Source organism: Theropithecus gelada, chromosome 3 (assembly GCF_003255815.1).
Source record: "Theropithecus gelada isolate Dixy chromosome 3, Tgel_1.0, whole genome shotgun sequence".
NCBI classification, from domain to species: domain Eukaryota; kingdom Metazoa; phylum Chordata; class Mammalia; order Primates; family Cercopithecidae; genus Theropithecus; species Theropithecus gelada.
Window position 1 is genome coordinate 79908714 of NC_037670.1, and position 21213 is coordinate 79929926.

The 21213-nt window shown below is 46.8% G+C and overlaps 1 protein-coding gene and 1 pseudogene across 1 annotated transcript in view; both read right to left on the reverse strand.

The window, feature by feature from the left end:
• FKBP9 (FK506 binding protein 9) overlaps nucleotides 1-6944 on the reverse strand; it is a 50521-nt gene extending 43577 nt beyond the window's left edge. The window contains 3 exon segments of the mRNA XM_025379100.1: nucleotides 1710-1795; nucleotides 1797-1869; nucleotides 6526-6944. Of these exon segments, the coding sequence (XP_025234885.1) occupies nucleotides 1710-1795; nucleotides 1797-1869; nucleotides 6526-6746 (380 nt within the window). The 5' untranslated portion in view covers nucleotides 6747-6944.
• A 12119-nt stretch (nucleotides 6945-19063) lies between these two features.
• On the reverse strand, nucleotides 19064-19421 carry LOC112620475 (annotated as a pseudogene).
• Between the last annotated feature and the right edge of the window lie 1792 nt (nucleotides 19422-21213).

Below are 21213 nucleotides of genomic sequence, written 5' to 3' on the forward strand. Positions count from 1 at the left end.
CTCAAGCGGTAATCTCAGCACTTTGGGAGGCCGAGGCGGGTGGATCACTTGAGCTCAGGAGTTCGAGACCAGCCCGGGCAACATGGCAAAACCTTCTCTCTACCAAAAATACACAAATTAGCCACGTGTGGTGGCACATGCCTGTGATCCTAGCTACTCGGGTGGCTTGAGGCATGAGAATTGCTTGAACTCAGGAGGCAGAGGTTGCAGTGAGCACCACTGCACTCCAGCCTGGGAAACAGAGTGAGACCCTGCTTCAAAAAGAAAGAAAGAAAGAAAAAAAGACTGCCATATTTTGAGAACCCATAACAGAAGGGAGGCAAAGTAAGGAAGAACAAGTCCACTAGGCATGGGAACTACCTTCTGGGGGCCTCAAAGTTGGTCCTGTCTCACTTGGGCCAACTCAGATGGCTGACTCACAGGGGACCTGCTTCACGTTTGGACTGTGGTCCTGCCACTGCCCTTCACGAATGGGACTGAAACGCACCTCCTCACTGGCCGCCTAGCTCCCAGCTGGGACTCACCCCCTCTGCTGGCTGAGTTTCACCACTGAGACTGGATCTTACTGCAGACTTGAAAGCAGGGAGGTAGTCTGGCTTTTCTGCCTCCCACCTCCCTCTCCACACATTCACTCCCAAAGGGGACGCTGGGCTTTCTAGACCCTTTGCCCAAGACTATTTCCCTCAAACAACCATCTCTACCAGTAGCTAATGAGACATGCCAGGGAGAAAAGAAAAGCAGTTAATGAACCAGCAAACTATCCAGACAGGAAAGTGTGAGAACACTGCAGAGGAAGAAGGGAGAGGAGGTGAGGGAGGAGAGAGGGAGCATGCGGGAGCAGAGAAGAAATAAGAGAGAACGCCTCCATTCATAGCTCCTCGGAAAATCGGACCCTGAAACATGAGCTGTTGGCTTGGATGGGCTTTGGCCCATTAAAACATCATTAAATGAAAAACTTTGCAAAGCAAAGCAAAATCCATTGCTGTTGTGGATTTTTGTTTTTAAGCAACTGCACAAATTAAAATGTCAGATCCCTATAGATGATTCCCATTTTTCACAGGGCTTAGCCCAATAAAATACCATACAGCCAAATTAAATTGTTCATATAAATGTGTAATTGCTCGCAATGACCCACAAATGAAAATTCAAAGCCCTGCTAATAAGTCTTCACCAGGGGTGCTTGGCCAGCTGCCAATGGCCTCAGGAGACCGCAGCGAGAACTGGCTAGGATCTTCCCCTAGTTAGCAGAAATGCACAGGGCTAACGCATGGTAGCAGCCTGCCTTTCAGCACTCCCCTTCTCCATAGAAAGAGCTGCGATGCAGAGTCACACTCTAAACAACTCCAAAGTTAGCATGTCCTGACCTGGCCAGTTGCTCTGACACCACTGTCCCCGTCAGGCCCCCCTGACTCCATCCTGGCTGCTGCCCAGCCCACTGGCTCTTCCCTGAGGACCAGTCCTGCTGAAAGGGCGAGCCTGGGCCCCCACTTAGGATGATGTGACTTAACACCCAATAGGGTGGACACCTGCCCCAAGCAGGACCCATCAGATTACTTCCTGGAAACCTGTGAGACAGTCCAGCTTGTCGGCATTGGTAGTGGATCCCAGAGGTCATGTGTGCAGCATGGGAAGCTTGCTGGAACACTCTCTTTCTCGTGGGAGAGAATGAAGCCCCGTTTGCAACCCCTTGGGAAGAGGCAAAAAGTCACCTCAGTCCATGATTCTGGACCCTCACAAGTAATTGGCGATCCTTCCAATAAATTCCCACTCCTTTCTGCTTAAGTCTGCAGGAACAGGCTTCTGTTCGCTCCAACCCTCACTTGAGGGCAGGGATTTTTGTCAGCTTTATCCTCTGCTGTATCCCAGTACCTGGAATGTTAGAAGCTGGATGAATCCCTGTGTAAAATGAAGCCCCCATGAGGCTGATCTCTAGAACTTCTACTTACACTATCAGTCCATCCACTGAGCACCTCAATCCCCTTATTCCTCTGAACAAAAACCTTCCCTTCACAAGATCCTGAACAGAAGCATATATTCAGGGCAACTTGAATCTATGGGATGAAAAAAAAAAAACAACAACAAAGTCCACAACACCCAGCCCAGCCACCCGGGCCTCCCATGGACTGGTTCTCCCATACCATTCCAGTGCCGGGTCCCCCACCTCCTGACCCAAATACTGGGGCCTCTCACTGTTCCTTGAGCATGCACTGCTCAGGCCCAGGCCCTGGTCCACCTTATCCACTCTCTTAAACACACTCCCCGCTTCAAGGAATGAAATCCCACCCATGCTCAAGGCCCAACTCAAGCATCAGCTCCTCCTCAAAGCCTTTCCTATGGCTTCAGCAAGAAATCCTTCCCTCCCTAGAACGGGTAGAGGTTATCTATGCACACTACTCACAAGGCACTCACCGCATGCTGGCTGCTTTGTGTGAGGCATGAGAGCACCCAGTCCAGAATCTGGAGGTCAGTTATATTAGCTGGGTGGCCACTGTCCTCTCACCTTTCTGGACCTGTCGCCCATCCTCCCACCCCTCACTCCCACTGCTTTTTCTCCATAGCCCTCACCAACTGCTCATTTACCATATAACTTAAGAGCACGCCTGTGCTCTCACTAGTATGTAAGCTCCAGGAGGGCAGAGATTTCTGTTTCATTCACTGTTACATCCGCAGCACCTGCAAGAGCTGACACTCAGTAAATATTTGTCGGATGAATAAATGAATTCCAGCCTGGCCAAGCTGGCAAAACCCTGTCTCTACTAAACATACAAAAACTAGCCGGGTGCGGTGTCGCACGCCTGTAATCCCAGCTACTCAGGAGGCTGAGGCACAAGAATTGCTTGTGGTGGTGAGACAGCAACAGATCATCAGGCATTAGAGTCTCATAAGGAGCTCACAACCTAGATCCCTCACATGTGCAGTTCACAATAGGGTTCATGCTGCTATGAGAATCTAATGCCCCTGCTGATCTGACAGGAGGCCGAGCTCAGGCGGTGATGTGAGCAATGGGGAGAGACTGTAAATACAGATGAAGCTTTGCTCGCTAACCTGCTGTTCACCTCTGCCTATGTAGCCCCGTTCCTAACAGGCCACAGACCACAACAGGTCCACGGCCCAGGGGTTAGGGACCCATGTTTTATTTATTTATTTATTTTTGTAAATTGATGTCCCATTGCAGCACCCCTGTTTTAGAGCAATGGTTCTCAAGGTGTGGTCCTCAGACCAGTAGCATCAGCTGGGAACTTGTCAGAAAAGCAAATCCTTAGGCCCTATCTCAGAGCTACTGAATCGGAAACCGTATAACAAGCTCTCAACGTGATTCAGAAGTATATGCAGTTTAAACACTACTGTGCTAGAGCATCTACAACTCTGTATACCCAAAAAGGTATGTGGTAGGCACATAATAATATTTATCAAAAGACAAGCCTGGACCTTAAGGGTCTGCAGACACACCCCTGAGCTCCTCCCTGCTGAATTTTAGTCATCCTTGGGTCTTATCCCTGCCACCCCAGGATTCCATCCTAACCTCTCCTCCAACACAGACACACAAACATATGGTTAAGCCTTCTCTGTGCTTTCAAAGCTACTTACCTTTCTTCTATCACATACGCGGGTGGACTACAGACCACAGATTATGGCCATGAACTACCTGGGTTCAAATCTCCGCTCAACCACTTAGTAGTTAGGTTCCTTGGGCAAATCATTTGAACTTCCTGAGCCTCAGTTTCTTCATTTGTAATGAGGTACCTACCTCACTGTCTTGTGAAGTTAAACGAATTCTTCTAAGATTAAATGAGTTAACATATGTGAAAGCACATGGTAAGAACTATGTGTGAACTTTATGAGAGACAGAGTGTGCGCTACTATCTTACTGTACTTACCACACTACGTTGTAATAGCCTAGGCTGTAAGTGGTAGAGATGGGGAAGAGACATACTAGACTAGGACTAGTCTCTGTCCTGAGGGATAGACACTGCAAAATGTTTGATGAATGGATGGTAGCTCCTCCATGCTCTTTAAACTGCCCTACACTGCCTCACAGTGGCTGCCAACCGTAGAGATGTTCTAGATAGTAGGACAACTTGTTCAACTGAAATTAATTACTATCAACTCAAGCAACAAATTCTTCCCTATGAAAGAAGCACATGAAAGAAGATACACAAATGGTCAATAAGCACATGATGCTCAACATCGTTAGCCATTAGGGAAATGCAGATCAAAACCACAATGAGATATCATTTCACACCCACTAAATGGTTATAATCAAAGACAGACAGGCCAGGCGCAGTGGCTCACGCCTGTAATCCCAGCACTTTGGGAGACTGAGGTGGGCAGATCACCTGAGGTCAGGAGTTCGAGACCAGCCTGGCCAACATGGCGAAACCCCATCTCTACTAAAAATACAAAAATTAGCCGGGCGTGGTGGCAGGCACCTGTAATCCCAGCTACTCAGGAGGCTGAGGCAGGAGAATTGCTTGAACCTGGGAGGCAGGGAGATTGCAGTGAGCTGTGATCGCACCATTGCACTCTAGCCTGGGTGACAAGAGCGAAATTCTGTCTCAAAAAAAAGACAAGTGTAAGTGTTGATGAGATGGTGGAAAACTATGAACCTTCATACACTGCTGGTGGGAATGTAAAATGGTACAGCCATTGTGGGGAAACAGGTTAGCTATTCTTCAAAACGTTTGTAACATAGTTGCCATAGGACGCAGCAATTCCAGCTCCTAAGTGTATATCCAAAAAAAAGGAAAAGGTACATCCACACAAAACCTTGCATATGAATGTTCATAACATCATCATTCATGATAGCCAAAAAGTGTAAGCAATTCAAATGTCCATCAACTGATGGACACAATGGAATATTACATATACGGCCACAAAAAGGAATGAAGTACTGATATACTTTACAACATAGATGAACCATGAAAGAAGCTGGATTATACAAAGCACCTCAAATTATATGATTCCATTTATACGAAATGTCTAGAAGAGGCAAATCCATAGAGACATAAAGTGGATTTGTGGTTGAAAGGGACTGGAGGGCAGTCTAACTGGGGTTGGGGAGTGACTGCATTTCTTTTCGGGGGATGATGAAAATGTTCTGGAATTGGCTAGTTGTGATGTTTGCATAACTCTGTGAATATACTAAAAAACATTGAATTGTACACACCAAAAGGGCAAATTGTATGGCATTATATCTCAATAAAGCTAGGTTTTTTTTTTTAAGCAACTAAAACAGTAGTAAGAATGATCATTTCTAAGCACTTGCTAGTGCCACATACTATGCTGAAAAGCTTTTGTATATTCATTGTCTGGAACTTCAAAAAAGTCAAGAGTCTACAAAATATTCATAATGACCCTAGGCCTTGGGGCACATAGCAGGGGCTCAACAAATAGCTCTCTCTGCCTGATCTAGTGATTCATGAAGGGAAGTGCTGGCACGGACCAGGGTTTGTAACAAAAGCCTTGGGGAGGAGTAGCCTGGTGCTGGAGGAAGAGAGGCCTGTTAAACCCGAAACTAAACTGGAGGGAAACTGGAGAGCGGCGCTGTGATCCTGAGGCAGAGCTGAGAGAAGGAGCTCTGGGCCTGGTGCAACGCGGAGTGACGGTCCTGGACCACCTCCCGCCCAGGAGAGGTGTTGTGTTGTGTTTGTTTTGCGATGGGATCTCTGTCTGTCTCCCAGGCTGGAGTGCAGTGGCACGATCATAGCTCACTGCAGCCCCAAACTCCTGGGCTCAAGCGATCCTCCCGCCTCGGCCTCCCAAAGTGCTGGGACTACAGGCCTGAGTCACCACGCCCAGCCCCAAGAGAGGTTTTTTTGTATGGCCGGAAAGGAAGGGCAGTGGTAGCTGCGCGCACAGACTTCTGGAGTTGGATTAAACAATCTGACTCCATTGTTTCAATACGCTTTGTAGCCTCAGTTGCTTGTTACCTTACTGATAAAATGAGGGTAGTGATAGTACCTACCTCACAAGACTGCTGTACAATTAAATGAGTACACTACAATATGGAAAGTACTTACAATTACATCTACACATTGTTAACAGCTCATTGTATGTTTGCGGCTGCTAGCCTCTTCGTCATCATCGTTTTGTGTGAGAAGCACCATCTGACTAGATTCCCAAGGGAGCGGAGGGAAGGAACAGGAAAGGGAGAAGAGAGGCAGGCACGAACACCCACTCTTGGGGTTCCAGTTGTGCAACGCGGCCCCCACTCACACTGATTATTTTACACTGATTTTGCGTGTGTCCACGCGCTGGAGGAAAAGGAGGGCGTGGTCTGCCCCAACCCCGCTGCTCATGGTCTTCCAAGGGTCCAGTCCCAGGCGGGCGGCCTAGGACACATGAGGGCCGGGAAGCTCACCGGCGGCGGAGGGTCTGGGGTCCGGGAGAATTTGGGCAGCGGAAGAAGGGAGGAGCGCGGATGCACGGGGCGGAGCTAGGGGAGGTCCGGCAGGAGGGAAAGGCCTGTCGGGAGAGAGGGACGCGCATCCGCGGAGGCCGCGCCGGGCGCCAAGGGCGCGGTACCTGGAGTCGAACTTCTGGCCGTCGGGGAACGTCCCCACGTAGTGGTAGCGCACAAAGTCGCCGCTGCGCACGGTGCGCGGGCACTCGTCAGGCACGAAGCGCCGCTCGATCTGCAGCTCCGCGTCGGAGCCCAGGCCAGCCACGGGCGCTGCCTGCCCGGTCACCCAGAGCAGCAGCAGGAGCAGCGGTGGCGGCGGGGGCCTCCAGCCCCGGAACGCCATCGGGGCGGCGAGGAGAGTGGCGCGGACGCAGTGCGGAGCTCGGGCGGCACGGGTAGGCCTGGGCGTGCGGCTGCGTTTGCAAACGTGGAACGGTCTCCCGGCCCTCCCCGGGCTGCAGCCACCACCCCCTCTCCCCTGCCGCCCGCCCCCCGGCCACAGCTCGAGGGGAGGAGCCCAGCCTGGCCGCGCGCCGAGGGCGGGCCTGCTGCGCCCTGCTCCGCCCGGCCTTGGGAATGTGCGCGCCGCGGCGGGGAGGGGGGCTGGGAACTCCAAATGGGGACCCAGTTTGGGCCTAGGGAGGGCGTGTCCCCGAGCGAGACACTGTGATCTCCAGACAAGGCTTTGGCCCAAAGTCGGAAGAGAAAAGCGCGTACTGCCCAAGCCCACCCGCTGGTCTCCGCCCATCCCTGGAGACACCGGGTTTGGTGCCATGAGGGGCTCCTACGTGGCGGTGGATCCAATTTCCCCTTGCTGCTTTGGAGAGGGAGGGAAAATTATATTTTTTTTTTTTTTTAACTTAGTTACAAAAGTATGGTATCTACCTTGAAAGAGACTGAAACCATCCTTGGGGATTTTTTTTTTCTTCCTACTTAAAGGAAAAGGGAGGCCGGGCGCGATGGCTCACGCCTGTAATCCCAACGCTTTGGGAGGCCGAGGCAGGCGGATCACGAGGTCAGGAGATCGAGACCATCCTGGCCAACACAATGAAACCCTGTCTCTACGAAAAATACAAAAAAATTAGCCAGGCGTGGTGGCGCGCGCCTGTAGCCTCAGCTACTCGGGAGGCTGAGGCAGGAGAATCCCTTGAACCTGGGAGGCGGAGGTTGCAGCGAGCCAAGCTCGCGCCACTGCACACCAGCCCTGACGACAGTGCGAGTCTCCATCTCAAAAAAAAAAAAAAAAAAGAAAAGGGAGGCATGTATTGCGAGAGGTTCCCGTGACAGTTGTCTAGGCAAGAGTTTTAAGGCACCGTGAGGGTCCCCCAAGCCATCAGTGGCCGTAGTGTGAGCTGATACTTGCAGATGTCCCCCAAGCTCCCATATAGGAGCCTATGCCAGGGAGGACTTCATCATAGAGACCCAGATGCCACAGGAATCCATCAGAGTAGTCAGATGCACTTGGAATTGGTTGTTATAATTTATTAAAATTTTGGAATAATGAAAGCAAATCAACGCTTTTTCAACTTGTTGTGGAAGCAAACACAATTCTGATACCAAAACCTGGCAGAGAGAGCAACAAAAAGGAAAAATAAAACTGAAAAAACAGGGCACGATCTAATTTATAAATATAAATGCAAAAATACTGAATAAAACGTGATAAAATCGGATTCAACAGTATATTAGGCCAGGCGCAGTGGCTCACACATGTAACCCCAGCACTTTGGGAGGCCGAGGTGGTTGGATCACCTGAGGTCAGGAGTTCAAGACCAGCCTGACCAACATGGTGAAACCCTCTCTCTGCTAAAAATACAAAAATTAGCAGCGTGTGGTGGCACGGCCTGTAGTCCCAGCTACTTGGGAGACTGAGGCAGAAAAATCGCTGGAACCTGGGAGTTGAAGGTTGCAGTGAGCCAAGATCGCACCACTGCACTCCAGACAGAGTGAGACTCCGCTCAAAAAACATAAGTAAAAAATAAAAAAACAGTATTTTCATGGCCGGGCGCGGTGGCTCAAGCCTGTAATCCCAGCACTTTGGGAGGCCGAGGCGGGTGGATCACGAGGTCAGGAGATCGAGACCATCCTGGCTAACATGGTGAAACCCCGTCTCTACTAAAAATACAAAAAACTAGCCGGGCGTGGTGGCGGGCGCCTGTAGTCCCAGCTACTCGGAGGCTGAGGCAGGAGAATGGCGTGAACCTGGGAGGCGGAGCTTGCAGTGAGCCGAGACCGCGCCACTGCACTCCAGCCTGGGTGACACAGCGCGAGACCCCGTCTCAAAAAAAAAAAAAAAAAACAGTATTTTAAAGGAAAAATATACCATTACATGGACTACCTAGGTGAGCTTCTGCAAATTAACAAAATGTCAGTATTCTCTGTAAGATGAAGATAAAACAATAATTATAAGATTATTATAATCAATTAGGTTTCAGGGATCGAGTGAGAAACTACACGAACAACAAGAAAAATGTTCATTGTTCATCTTAGAGCTTATTCTAGAAATAGAACACCTATTAATAAAATTATAGGACAGGGCCGGGCGCGGTGGCTCAAGCCTGTAATCCCAGCACTTTGGGAGGCCGAGAGGGGTGGATCACGAGGTCAGGAGATCGAGACCATCCTGGCTTACACGGTGAAACCCCATCTCCAATAAAAATACAAAAAACTAGCCAGGGGAGGTGGCGGGCGCCTGTAGTCCCAGCTACTCGGGAGGCTGAGGCAGGAGAATGGCGTGAACCCGGGAGGCGGAGCTTGCAGTGAGCTGAGATCCGGCCACTACACTCCAGCCTGGGCGACAGAGCAAGACTCCATCTCAAAAAAAAAAAATTATAGGACAGAAGAAGGGGGAAAAAAGCTCTAAGATCATGTGGCCGTAGACTCAAAACAGCATGAGATAAAATTCAACATCTACCTCTGATTTTAAAAACAAACAGAGGGCCTGGTGGCTCACTCCTGTAATCCTAGCACTTTAGAAGGCTGAGGCAGGAGGACTGCTTGAGCCCAGGAGTTTGAGACCAGCCTGGGCAACATGGCAAAACCTCACCTCTACAAAAAAATACAAAAATTACTCACCCCTGTAATCCCAGCACTTTGGGAGGCCAAGGGGGGCAGATTGCTTTACCTCAGGAGTTTGAGACCAGCCTGGACAACCTGGCGAAACCCCGTCTCTACTAAAAGTACAAAAATTAGCCGGGTGTGGTGTTGCATGCCTATAATCCCAGCTACTCCGGAGGCTGAGGCAGGAGAATTGCTTGAACCCCAGAGGCATAGGTTGCACTGAACCAAGATTGCACAATTGCACTCCAGCAGGGACAACAGAGCAAAACTCTATCTCAAAAAAAAAAAAAAAAGACAAAAACATTCTGATTGTAGTCTATTAATGGCATTGATCACCAAAAAGTACTTTTGCACGTCATCTTTGTATTGTCAAACAACATCTTGATTTTGAAGTATATAATCATTGATAATAAAAATTGTTATACATTTTATTGGCATGAATTCAGACATTCAGTTCATTCACTATACATGTACTTTAGTCCAGTCTTTGCTTCACTTATGTCTCTGTGGCTTCAGGCAAGTCAGGTAACTTCTTACTTCCACCCTTGACTATAAAACAGATTATACTTATCTTGCCTACTGACCTCTTATGGCAATTTGGGGAAATATCTTGGTGCTGAATTAGTTTCTAGGCTCAGATGCTAAACATACAATACATATTAATTGTAAAGACTTGGGATTTGAAACTTGATCACTTAAACTAGATGCCAAGAAGTCCAATCTTCATGACAACTCTGTATAAGGTCATAATCACTACTTTACAGAAAAAAAAAAAAAAAACTGTACTCCAGCCTGGGCAACAGAGTGACACCCTGTCTCAAAAAGAAAAACAAAAACCAAACAAAAATTAACCAGATGTGGTGGTGTGTGCCTGTAGTCGCAGCTATTTGGAAGCTGATGTTGGAGGATCGCTTGAGCCCTGGATGTTGAGGCTGCAGTGAGCCATGATTGCACCACTGCATAATCGGCCTGGGTGACAGAGAGAGACCTTGTCTCAAAAAAAAAAAAAGGTGGAGCAGGGTGGCCTGCACCTATAGTCCCCATTCAGCTACTTTGGAGGCTGAGGTGGGAAGATCACCTTCAACCTAGAAGATGTAGGCTGCAATGAATTGTGATCCCACCACTGCACTCCAGCCTAGGTGACAGAGTGAGAACCTGTTTAAAAATATATGTAAAATAAAATAAAAACGAACATCTGCTCATGGTGGCAGGAGCCAGGAGACTGTAGTCCTAATTACTTGAGAGCCTGAGGTGGAGGATCTCTTGAGCCCGAAGTTCAAGTCCAGCCTGGGCAACATACCAAGACTGTCTCAAAAAAGAAAAAAAAAATATTGTTATTAAAAAATGTCAGAAATTTTTAAAGAGAAATGATAATTTGAAAAAATACTTGGCCAGGCGCAGTGGCTCACGCCTGTAATCCCAGCACTTCGGGAGGCTGAGGCGGGTGGATCACGAAGTCAAGAGATTGAGACCGTCCTAGCTAACACAGTGAAACCCCGTCTCTACTAAAAATACAAAAATTAGCTGGGCGTGGTAGCGGGCGCCTGTAGTCCCAGCTACTTAGAAGGCTGAGGCAGAAGAATGGCGTGAACCTGGGAGGTGGAGCTTGCAGTGAACTGAGATGGTGCCACTGCACTCCAGCCTGGCGACAGAGCAAGACTCCATCTCAAAAAAAAAAAAAAAAACTTACAGCCGGGCATGGTGGCTCACGCCTGTTAATCCCAGAATTTTGGGAGGCCGACGTGGGTGGATCACAAGGTCAGGAGTTCATGACTGGCCTGGCCAAGATGGTGAAACCCCATCTCTACTAAAAATACAAAAATTAGCTGGGTGTAGTGGCAGGCGCCTGTAATCCCAGCTACTTGGGAGGCTGAGGCAGGAGAATCGCTTAAACCCGGCGGATGAGGTTGCAGTGAGCTAAGATAGCACCACTGCGCTCCAGCCTGGGTGACAGAGTGAGACTCTGTCTCAAAAAAAACAAAACCAAAACCAAAAAAACCCTTGCAAATATATGACAAAACAAATGTGTAAGCATAAGTGAACATCCCATCTGTGTTGGCCTGAAATTCTTTGAGGCTCCTCCCATTGAGAAGTGGAGTTTATGATTATCCTGTTGAATCTGGATAGGCCCACAGCAGTGCTGACCAATAGACTACAACCTAAATGATGGGCCGTGACTTCTGGGCTAGATCATAAAAGACCATGTTGTTTCCACCCGGTTCACTGGAACACTTGCCCCTTAAGTCCTGATCCCTGTAAGAAGTCCCACTACCAAGAGCCCTCCATGCTGGAGAGGTCACATGTGGACTCTGTGATTGATAGTTACACCTGAGCCCATGCCTCAGCCATCCCAGCATAGGCAGCAAAAATGTGAGTAAAGCAGCCCCTGGATTAGCCATCTGCCCTGTGTTCAAGTCAGCCCAGCCATTTGAGCAGTAAAAATCATGTAGCAGACAAAGCCTTGCCTGCTATATCCTGCCAAAATTCCTGACCCACAGAATTTTGTAAGCATGTTAGATTGTTGTTTTTAAACTTTGGGGTGGTATATTATGCAGCAGTACAACAAAACTGAAGTCAGAATACACAGGTGAAGAATTCAGAAAAGAGGAAATACAAATAAATATATTCACCCTCACTAGTAATCAAGAAAATAAAATACACTGGTCACGGTGGCTCACACCTGTAATCCCAGCACTTTGGGAGGCTGAGGCAGGTGAATCACCTGAGGTTAGGAGTTTGAGACCAGCCTGACCAACATGGTGAAACCCTGTCTCTACTAAAAATACAAAAATTAGCTGGGTGTGATAGTACACGCCTGTAATCCCGGCCACTGGGGAGGCTGAGGCAGGAGAATCACTTGAACCTGGGAGGTGGAGGTGACAGTGAGTCCAAATCATACCACTGCACTCAAGCCTGGGCGACAGAGCAAGTCTCAAAAACAAAAAAGAAAAGAAAATAGAGTGTACTTTCACTTGTACCAAAGGCTGTATCTCCCCAATCTATAGATTGTTTCTCAGAAAATAAAAGGTCTCCATTTTCCTCAAAAAAAAGAAAAGAAAATTAAGATAATGAAGTACTTTTTACTTCTGAAGTTAGTAAGATTAAAAAATAACTATAAGACATATTGTTACTGAGGAAAAGGGAAAATGGATTATCTCACATACTGACAGTGGATCTATACATTGTTACAGCATTTAAAGAGATGCATGAACTTTTTTGTTTGTTTGTTTGTTTGTTTTTTGAGAGGAGTCTCGCGCGTCGCCCAGGCTGGAGTGCAGTGGCGCTATCTCGGCTCACCGCAAGCTCCGCCTCCCGGGTTCACGCCATTCTCCTGCCTCAGCCTCTGGAGTAGCTGGGACTACAGGCACCCGCCACCACGGGCTCTTTGGGAGGGAGGCGGGCAGATCACGAGGTCGGGAGATCGAAACCATCCTGGCTAACACGGTGAAACCCCGTCTCTACTAAAAATACAAAAAATTAGCCGGATGTGGTGGCGGGTGCCTGTAGTCCCAGTTACTCTGGGGGCTGAGGCAGGAGAATGGCGTGAACCTGGGAGGTGGAGCTTGAAGTGAGCCGAGATCGTGCCACTGCGCTCCAGCATGGGCGACAGAGCCAGACTCCGTCTCAAAAAAAAAAAAAAAAAAGTTTATTTAGGCTAGCTGCTCTCAGGCCTGAGTGAAGCTTGTCTAACACATATTTTTTCTTATCATCAGGGTTTGCTTGTACTTAAGAACACAAGACAGCCCTTCAGCGCTATGCTTAGGGCCACTAAGAAGAGCAAAATCACCAATAAAAAGCAAAAAAATGCAAAAAACATGGCACTAAATATACTGCAAAAAGCACACTTGTTTACAGTATGAGAGCTGAAACAAAGGCAGATCTTTCTTGACCTTGGCTGAAAATATGGACCATTTTTTTTTCTTTTACTTTTTTAAAAAATTGAGGTATAATTTTAAAGTGAAATGCATAGATCTTAACTGTATATTTTGATGAGTTTTTTTTCCCTTTTTTTTTTTTTTTTTAGAGACAGGGTCTCACTGTATCACCCAGGCTGGTCTTAAACTGCTGGGCTCAAGCAATCCTCCTGCCTCAGCCTCTTGAATAGCTGGGACTACAGGCACAAGACACTATCTCTGGCTCCACAAATTTTCCTACTCAATTTTTTTTTTTACACAAATGTCCACAAAATGTAAAAACACCAGATGTGGCCGGGCACAGTGGCTCACTCCTGTAATCTCAACACTTTGGGAGGCCAAGGCTGGCAGATCACCTGAGATCAGGAGTTTGAGACCGGCCTGGCCAACATGGTGAAACCCCGTCTCTACTAAAAATACAAAAATTAGACAGCTGTGGTGGCACACACCTGCAGTCTCAGCTACTTGGGATGCTGAGGCAGGAGAATTGCTAGAACCCGAGACGTGAGGTTACAGTGAGCCAAGATCCTGCCGCTGCACTCCAGCCTGAGCAACAGAGCTAGACTCCAACTCAAAAAAAAAAAAAAAAAAAAAAAAAAAAAAGCACTGACACTATCTAGGAATGGAATTTCTGGAGCATACGAAACTCTACTGGTAACTTTCTGAGGAACTGCCAAAACTTCACTTTACAGTTTTGTAGGTTGCAAAAAAATAATCTGATGTCCAAGATCACCAGAGGAACACCACCTGTTCCTCCCTCCCATCCAACGGTCTCTCTCTTGAGTGCAGTGACTTACTTGCGGAGAGGAATAAACACAGAAGAAGAAAAAAGCAAGTCAAAGGACATAAATATGGGTGGGTAGATGTGGCTCCCTGTGACTTCTCTTATGGAGGTGTGCCCTAATTCACAGTCTTTTCTACACAAACAGAGGATAGTCACCATTTTGGACTTTCTCTTTGTTCTGCTTTTTTTGGTTTTGATTTTTACTTTTTCTTACTTTCTTACTTCTTTGTACTGACTCATATTTCTCCACATTACAAATGTAATAAATTAATTAGATGCAACAAGAAACAGACTAAACAAGGCTGAAAAACAAATTAATGGCATGAAAGAAAATATGATCTGAAGCCGGGTGTGGTGGCTCAGGCCTGTAATCCCAGCACTATGGGAGGCCAAGGCGGGTGGATCCCTTGAGGTCAGGAGTTGGAGACCAGCCTGGGCAACATGGTGAAACCTGTCTCTACTAAAAATAGAAAAAAGTTAGCCAGGCATGGTGGCATGCACCTGTAATCCCAGCCACTTGGGAGGCTGAGTCAGGAAAATCACTTGAATTCAGGAGGCCGAGTTTGCAGTAAGCATAGATCATGCCACGGCACTCCAGCCTGGGCGACAGAGTGAGACTCTGTCTCAAAAAAAAAGAAAAAAGAAAAAAAGAAAAAGAAAGTTTGTGATCTGAGAGACCAAAATAGACACTGCTTTATCAACTATGTTGCACTCAAAGCTTCAGGAAATGAAGTTACCTACGGGCAGAGTAGGTTCAGGGCCTGACTGGCATGGCAAATGTCTAAATTCCTTTGGCTAAACTCCCTAACAATAGGAGCTATCAATTCTGATTTACAACCCAGACCACTACAACTCTGATTGGACAGAGGACGGGCCTCACAAACATTCTTTTCTGATAAGCTACTGCAGGCCTTTGGCCAGTTTCAGCAGCTTATAGAGGATTTGCACAAACTGTCTGTATATCCTGTAGTTCACTTTTTATTGTAAAGAGCCAAATTCCATCTCTTTTTAATGCAAAAACTTGGTCTCAAAGTAAATGTGGGATGTATGTGACATATGTGTTTACCCAATCCCCTTATAAATATGTATAGCTTTTCCCTCAAACCTGCTAAATATGATATGGTTTGGTGATACACTTTGGCTGTGTCCCCACCCAAATCTCATCTTGAATTGTAATTCCCACAATCCCCACGTGTGGTGGGAGGGACCCGGTGGGATGTAATCAAATCATGAGGGTTGTTACCTCCATGCTGTTCTCATGATAGTGAGTGAATTCTCACCAGATCTGATGGTTTTATAAGGGGCTTTCCCCCCATTGCTCAGCACTTCTCCTTGCTGCTGCCATGTGAAGAATGACGTGTTTGCTTTCCCTTCTCCCATGACTGTAAGTTTCCCGAGGCCTCCCTAGCCCTGTGGAACTGTGAGTCAATTAAACTTCTTTCCTTTATAAATTGCCCAGTCTCGGGTATTTCTTCATAGCAGCATGAGAACGGACTAATACAATATGTATGATACTGGCCTTATGAGGCTTAAATCCCAAGCTATCCTTTTCCTCTTCTAAGACCGTGCACCTTCCAGCCACATCAGAGCCATAAGCCAAAAAAGAAGAAGAATTCTAAGCAATAATAATAAAGAGGGCAGCAAAAGGGAGGAGTGGGAGAGAGTGTAACAGTGATGAAGTCCTCACAGACATTCTTGGAATTGGATTTCCGCAGCAGTCTACCAAAGAGAAAGTTTTACTGTGTACCAGGATGTCAATGGATGCTTTAAAAGTGGAAATATGTGGTTAAAACTGAAAGAAACCAAAATATTCCTCTGTAATATACTAGGGATTGTAGAGCTGAATATTAAAGGGCAGGGGACACTCTACCCTTCCCCCTGCTTGCCTGATGGCAGGACGGCAATTTACAAAGACAAAAGGTCTTCCTGCCTCCTCTCTGCCTTTCCCGCCTAAAGACAGGCTTTTGCAGGGTTTGCTTATAAGCTCATAGACAAAAGCGCCAGAGACTTTACTCTTCCCATAGATTTACCTTCTGACATTTTCCTACCTTTTGGAAACCTGAAGATGCTCTCTTGTCACTATAGGATTTATGAGTCTTTGTTAAAATACTATTTAAGCAAGGCCCCTAAGCCACTGCCTTGAGAAAGAAATCCATTTGAACTCAGAATCCTTTCCTGTGTGATGGGTACAGCAATGACTTAATAAACTTTTTTTTTTTTGAGATGGAGTCTTGCTCTGTTGCCCAGTCTGTAGTGCAGTGGCACGATCTTGGTTCACTGCAACCTCTGCCTCCCAGGTTCAAGAGATTCTCCTGCCTCAGCCTCTTGAGCAGCTGGACTTACGGGCCACCACACCTGGCTACTATTTGTATTTTTAGTAGAGATGGGGTTTCACCATGTTGTCCAGGCTGGTCTCAAACTCCTGACCTCAGGTGATTCACCCATCTCGGCCTCCCAAATTGCTGGGATTACAGGCATGAGCCACAGCACCCAGCCAAACTTCTGCCTACTTTTATTTTTAGGAGGCTGTTTCAACGAAGAACCTATGAGGGAAAGAAAATAAATTATATTTTCTCCCCTAGAAAACACAGAATCACTCTTAGAGTTGTGTGTGTGTAGCTGCGTGCATATGTCTATGTGTGTGCTGTGAAATATGCCCATCTAGTAGTTTTTGTAACCATAATCATTTTTCTTAGTGTTAAATGACTCTTTTGGGAATTAATATCTCTAGTAGTAAAAAAAATTCCTTTAATTTCACAAATATGTCATTTTCTGTTAACTTTAAGTAAAATAAAATTTAGTAATTTCTATTTTAAGACGCGTGTGTGAATAATCTCCCTTTCATCTCTGTATTACTCTAGCTACCTATGTCTTTAAAAATAAATAAATAAAAATAAAAAAATTAAAAACAGGGTCTCACACTGTTGCTCAGGCTGGAGTGCAGTGGTGCGATCATGGCTCACTGCAGCTGTCACTTCCTGGGCTCAAGTGATCCTCCCACCTCAGCATCCCAGGTAGCTGGGACTACAGGTGCGTGCCACCATGCTCAGCTAATTTTTGCATTTTTTGTAGAGATGGTGTCTCATTATGTTGCCCAGGCTGGTCTTGAACTCCTGGGCTCAAGCAATCCTGAAACCTTGGCCTCCCAAAGTGCTGGGATTACAGGCATGAGCCACCACTATCTATGTCTTCATCCATCTTTTCATTGCTATACATTGTCAACTGAAGAATGAGGCGGTTCATAAATCTGGAAAGGAGAACTTTATTTCTCAGAAAGGGTTGCAGCCTGCAGGTGGCCATTCTGACAGGCTGTGAAGCACAGCCTCCTGCCAGAAGCCAGAAACAGACACTTCAAGGGAGGGGCAAAGGGAACAGGAATGTATGCTGGACAGTGTGGCAAAATATACATATTCAATAAGCTATAGGAGGAGCCATGAATATTTATGAAAGGAGAAACACTGAGCATCATGCCCCTTCATGGGTTCCGTGAACAAAAAATGGCCAGGATGGCATGATCTGAAGGTGGGGTTTTTGGCCCTCTGATGTCCAAATGTGAAGCAGAGGAGGTGAAAACCCTACTGGGTCTTGGCCGGGCATGGTGGCTCAAGCCTGTAATCCCAGCACTTTGGGAGGCCGAGACGGGCGGATCACGAGGTCAGGAGATCGAGACCATCCTGGCTAACACGGTGAAACCCCCTCTCTACTAAAAAATACAAAAAACTAGCTGGGCGAGGTGGTGGGCGCCTGTAGTCCCAGCTACTCGGGAGGCTGAGGCAGGAGAATGGCATGAACCCGGGAGGCGGAGCTTGCAGTGAGCTGAGATCCGGACACTGCGCTCCAGCCTGGGCAACAGAGCGAGACTCCATCTCAAAAAAAAAAAAAAAAGAAAAAAAGAAAACCCTACTGGGTCTCTTACCGGGTCAAAAAAGAAAGGGCAGCATCCCCATTGGTTGACATCAGTGGTGGAATCTTTTGAAAGAGCTGGTTTCTTCTAAGTCCATAGGGAAGAAAGGTTAATCATAGTTAGTGAGGGAGGGCATATAAGGAAGTGTGCCTGATCCCCACCCTGTCTGCCCAGGCTGGAGTGCAGTGGCATAATCATGGCTCACTGCAGAACTGACCTCTCAGGCTCAAGTAATCTTCCCACCTCAGTCTCCCAAACAGCTGGGATACAGGTGTGCACCACCAAGCCCAGCTAATTTTTTTTTTTTTTTTTTTTTTGAGACAGTCTTGCTGTCACCTGGCTGGAGTGCAGTGATGCGATCTCAGCTCACTGCAACCTCCACCTCCCGGGTTCAAGCGATTCTCCTGCCTGAGCCTCCCGAGTAGCTGGGACTACAGGCATGTGCCACCACGCCTGACTAATTTTTGTATTTTTAGTAAAGATGGGGTTTCACCGTGTTGGCCAGGATGGTCTCGATCTCTTGACGTTGTGATCCACCCTCCTCAGCCTCCCAAAGTGCTGAGATTACAGGTGTGAGCCACCACACCCGGTCAGCCCAGCTAATTTTTAAATTTTTTTTGTAAAGATGAGGTCTCACTGTGTTTCCCAGGCTGGTCTTGAATTCCTGGCCTCAAGAGATCCTCCTGCCTTGGCCTCTGAAAATGCTGGAATTCCAGGTGTGAGTCACCATGCCCAGCCAAGAACTTAGTTTTCAAAGTTACTCTGGGGTCCACTTGGCCAATATGGGGTCTGTTCAGTTACTTGAAGGGGGTTGGGATTTTTTTTTTTTTTTTTTTTTTTTTTAGACAAGGTCTCACTCTGTTGTCCAGGCTGTAGTGCAGTGGTGTGATCATGGCTCACTGCAGCCTCAAACCTCCTGGGCTCAAGTGATCTTCCCACCTCAGCCTCAGAAGAAGCAGGGACTAGAGGCGTGCACCACCATACCCAGCTAATTTTTTTTGAAGTAAAATTTGTATTATTTTAATTATTTTTATGTACAAAAAACTCAACAGTGTACATTTAACCCAGTTTAGTGGCAAGTTCTTTAGCCTTTGCCTTTTGAAGCTTGGCGATGCGAGCCACAGACTTGGGACCCAGGACATTGCCGCCCCAGTGATAGCGGATCTCATCGTGTTTGTCGTTGTAATTGGTCCTGATAGCGTCCACCAGCTTAGCCAAAGCGCCTTTGTCTTCTGAGTTCACCTATGTGAAGGCGACAGTGGAGCAGGTCTTCCGGTGGACTAGACGTCCCAGTCTTGCCTTCCCGTTGATAATGCAGTAAGGGACCCTCATTTTACAACACAGAGCAGGCAAGAAGACAACCAGCTGGAAGAAAGCATTAGCTGAAGAGTGGATTTTGACCAAAAGCAGTAAATTTCAAAGTTAATACCCAGCTAATTAAAAAAAAAAATTTTAGTAGAGATAAGATCTCACTATGTTGCCTAGGCTGGTCTCCAACTCCTGGGCTCAAGAGATCCTTCCACTTCAACCTTTCAAATTGCTAGCCTTATAGGCATGAGGCACCAGGCCCACCCAGGGTTTAGGATTTTGTTTTTACTTTAAAGATTTGACACCTGTCCAGTAACACAGGCTAAGGATCAGGTGCAGCTGCCCCACCGCTAGTGGGTCAACACCAAGGCTGCCTAGCTGGTCTCAAGAATGAATCTGGTATCTTAGGAGGGGCAGAAGAACAAAATAAAAAGCAAACCGAGGGGCTCATGGACAGGATAATACGACAGCGAGAGAGTACAAACAGAAGCGTTCCTCACTTGTGTGGGCTAGGTGCCACAGTACAAAGTGAAGGGTGCCTCCGTATGTGTTTATGGTTGGCTAACAATCACTTTACTCTCTCTCTCTGGAAATGGACTGTGCCTGCACATCCTACCAGATTAAACAGGCATAAACTAAAGGATGATGGGTTAAAAAAATGCTTTAAAGTTATAATCACCAGAGAAAGAATTCCATAACCATCCATTGGTTAATGGATGGTATATTATTGCATTGAATCTCTTGGTATCAGAAAACTGGGTGGGATTTAAGATGTGACCCCATATTATAACGAACCTGACTGCATTTTTGGTGTTCTACGACTGAAAACTTTCAAGCTCCACTTCCACGATTCCCTCTTACCCACAGGTAAGTTAGCCGATAGAAAGCGCATGCACTCCTTCTCTTGGCACTGTAGGGGGAAGTTCAAGCCACACAAAGCCTGGGTCCTTGTGCAGGAATGCTCACCCAGGTTCCACCCCTAACTGCAGTAATCCCAGGGCCACTTGCTTTTGCTTTGTCAAAGCCATTTTTGGACTGGCTTAGGCACCTGATCTGCTCTCCCCAAAAGTTTCAAAATGTGAATAATGCATTTCTTTTTCTTTTTTTTGTTTTTTTGTTTTGTTTGTTTTTTTCAAACAGTTTCACTCTGTCACCAGGCTGGAATGCAGTGGCATGATCATGGCCCACTGCACACTTGACCTCATGGGCTCAAGCAATCCTCCCACCTCAGCCTCCCAAAATTGCTGGGATTACAGGCATGAGCCACCACATCCCACCGTCAAAAAATTTCTCAGTCTGGTGTCAAAATATGTAATGAACCTGAATTCACATAAACAGGTGGATATAAAAAGTAAAACGAATTTTCACTGCTTTATAAGCTCTAAGACACAAATTGGGAAAAGAAAAAAAAATCTTATATTGGGAATGCCAATTCTTTTAAATTGTGAGGCTAAGACAGACATGAAGTGAAACACAAATCACATTCCACTTTCCCCTTGAACTATGTATTCATCTCTTGAAACTACTTGCTATTGGCTGGGAGCAGTGGCTCATGCCTGTAATCCCAACACTTTGGGAGGCTGAGGTGGGTGGATCACGTGGTTAGGAGATGGAGACCATCCTGGTTAACACAGTGAAACCCTGTCTCTACTAAAAAATACAAAAAGGAATTAGCCAGGCATGGTGGTGGGCACCTGTAGTCCCAGCTACTTGGGAGGCTGAGGCAGGAGAATGGTGTGAACCCCGGAGGCGGAGCTTGCAGTGAGCCAAGATCACACCACTGCACTCCAGCATGGGGGACAGAGCAAGACTCCATCTCAAAAAAAAAGAAAGAAAGAAAGAA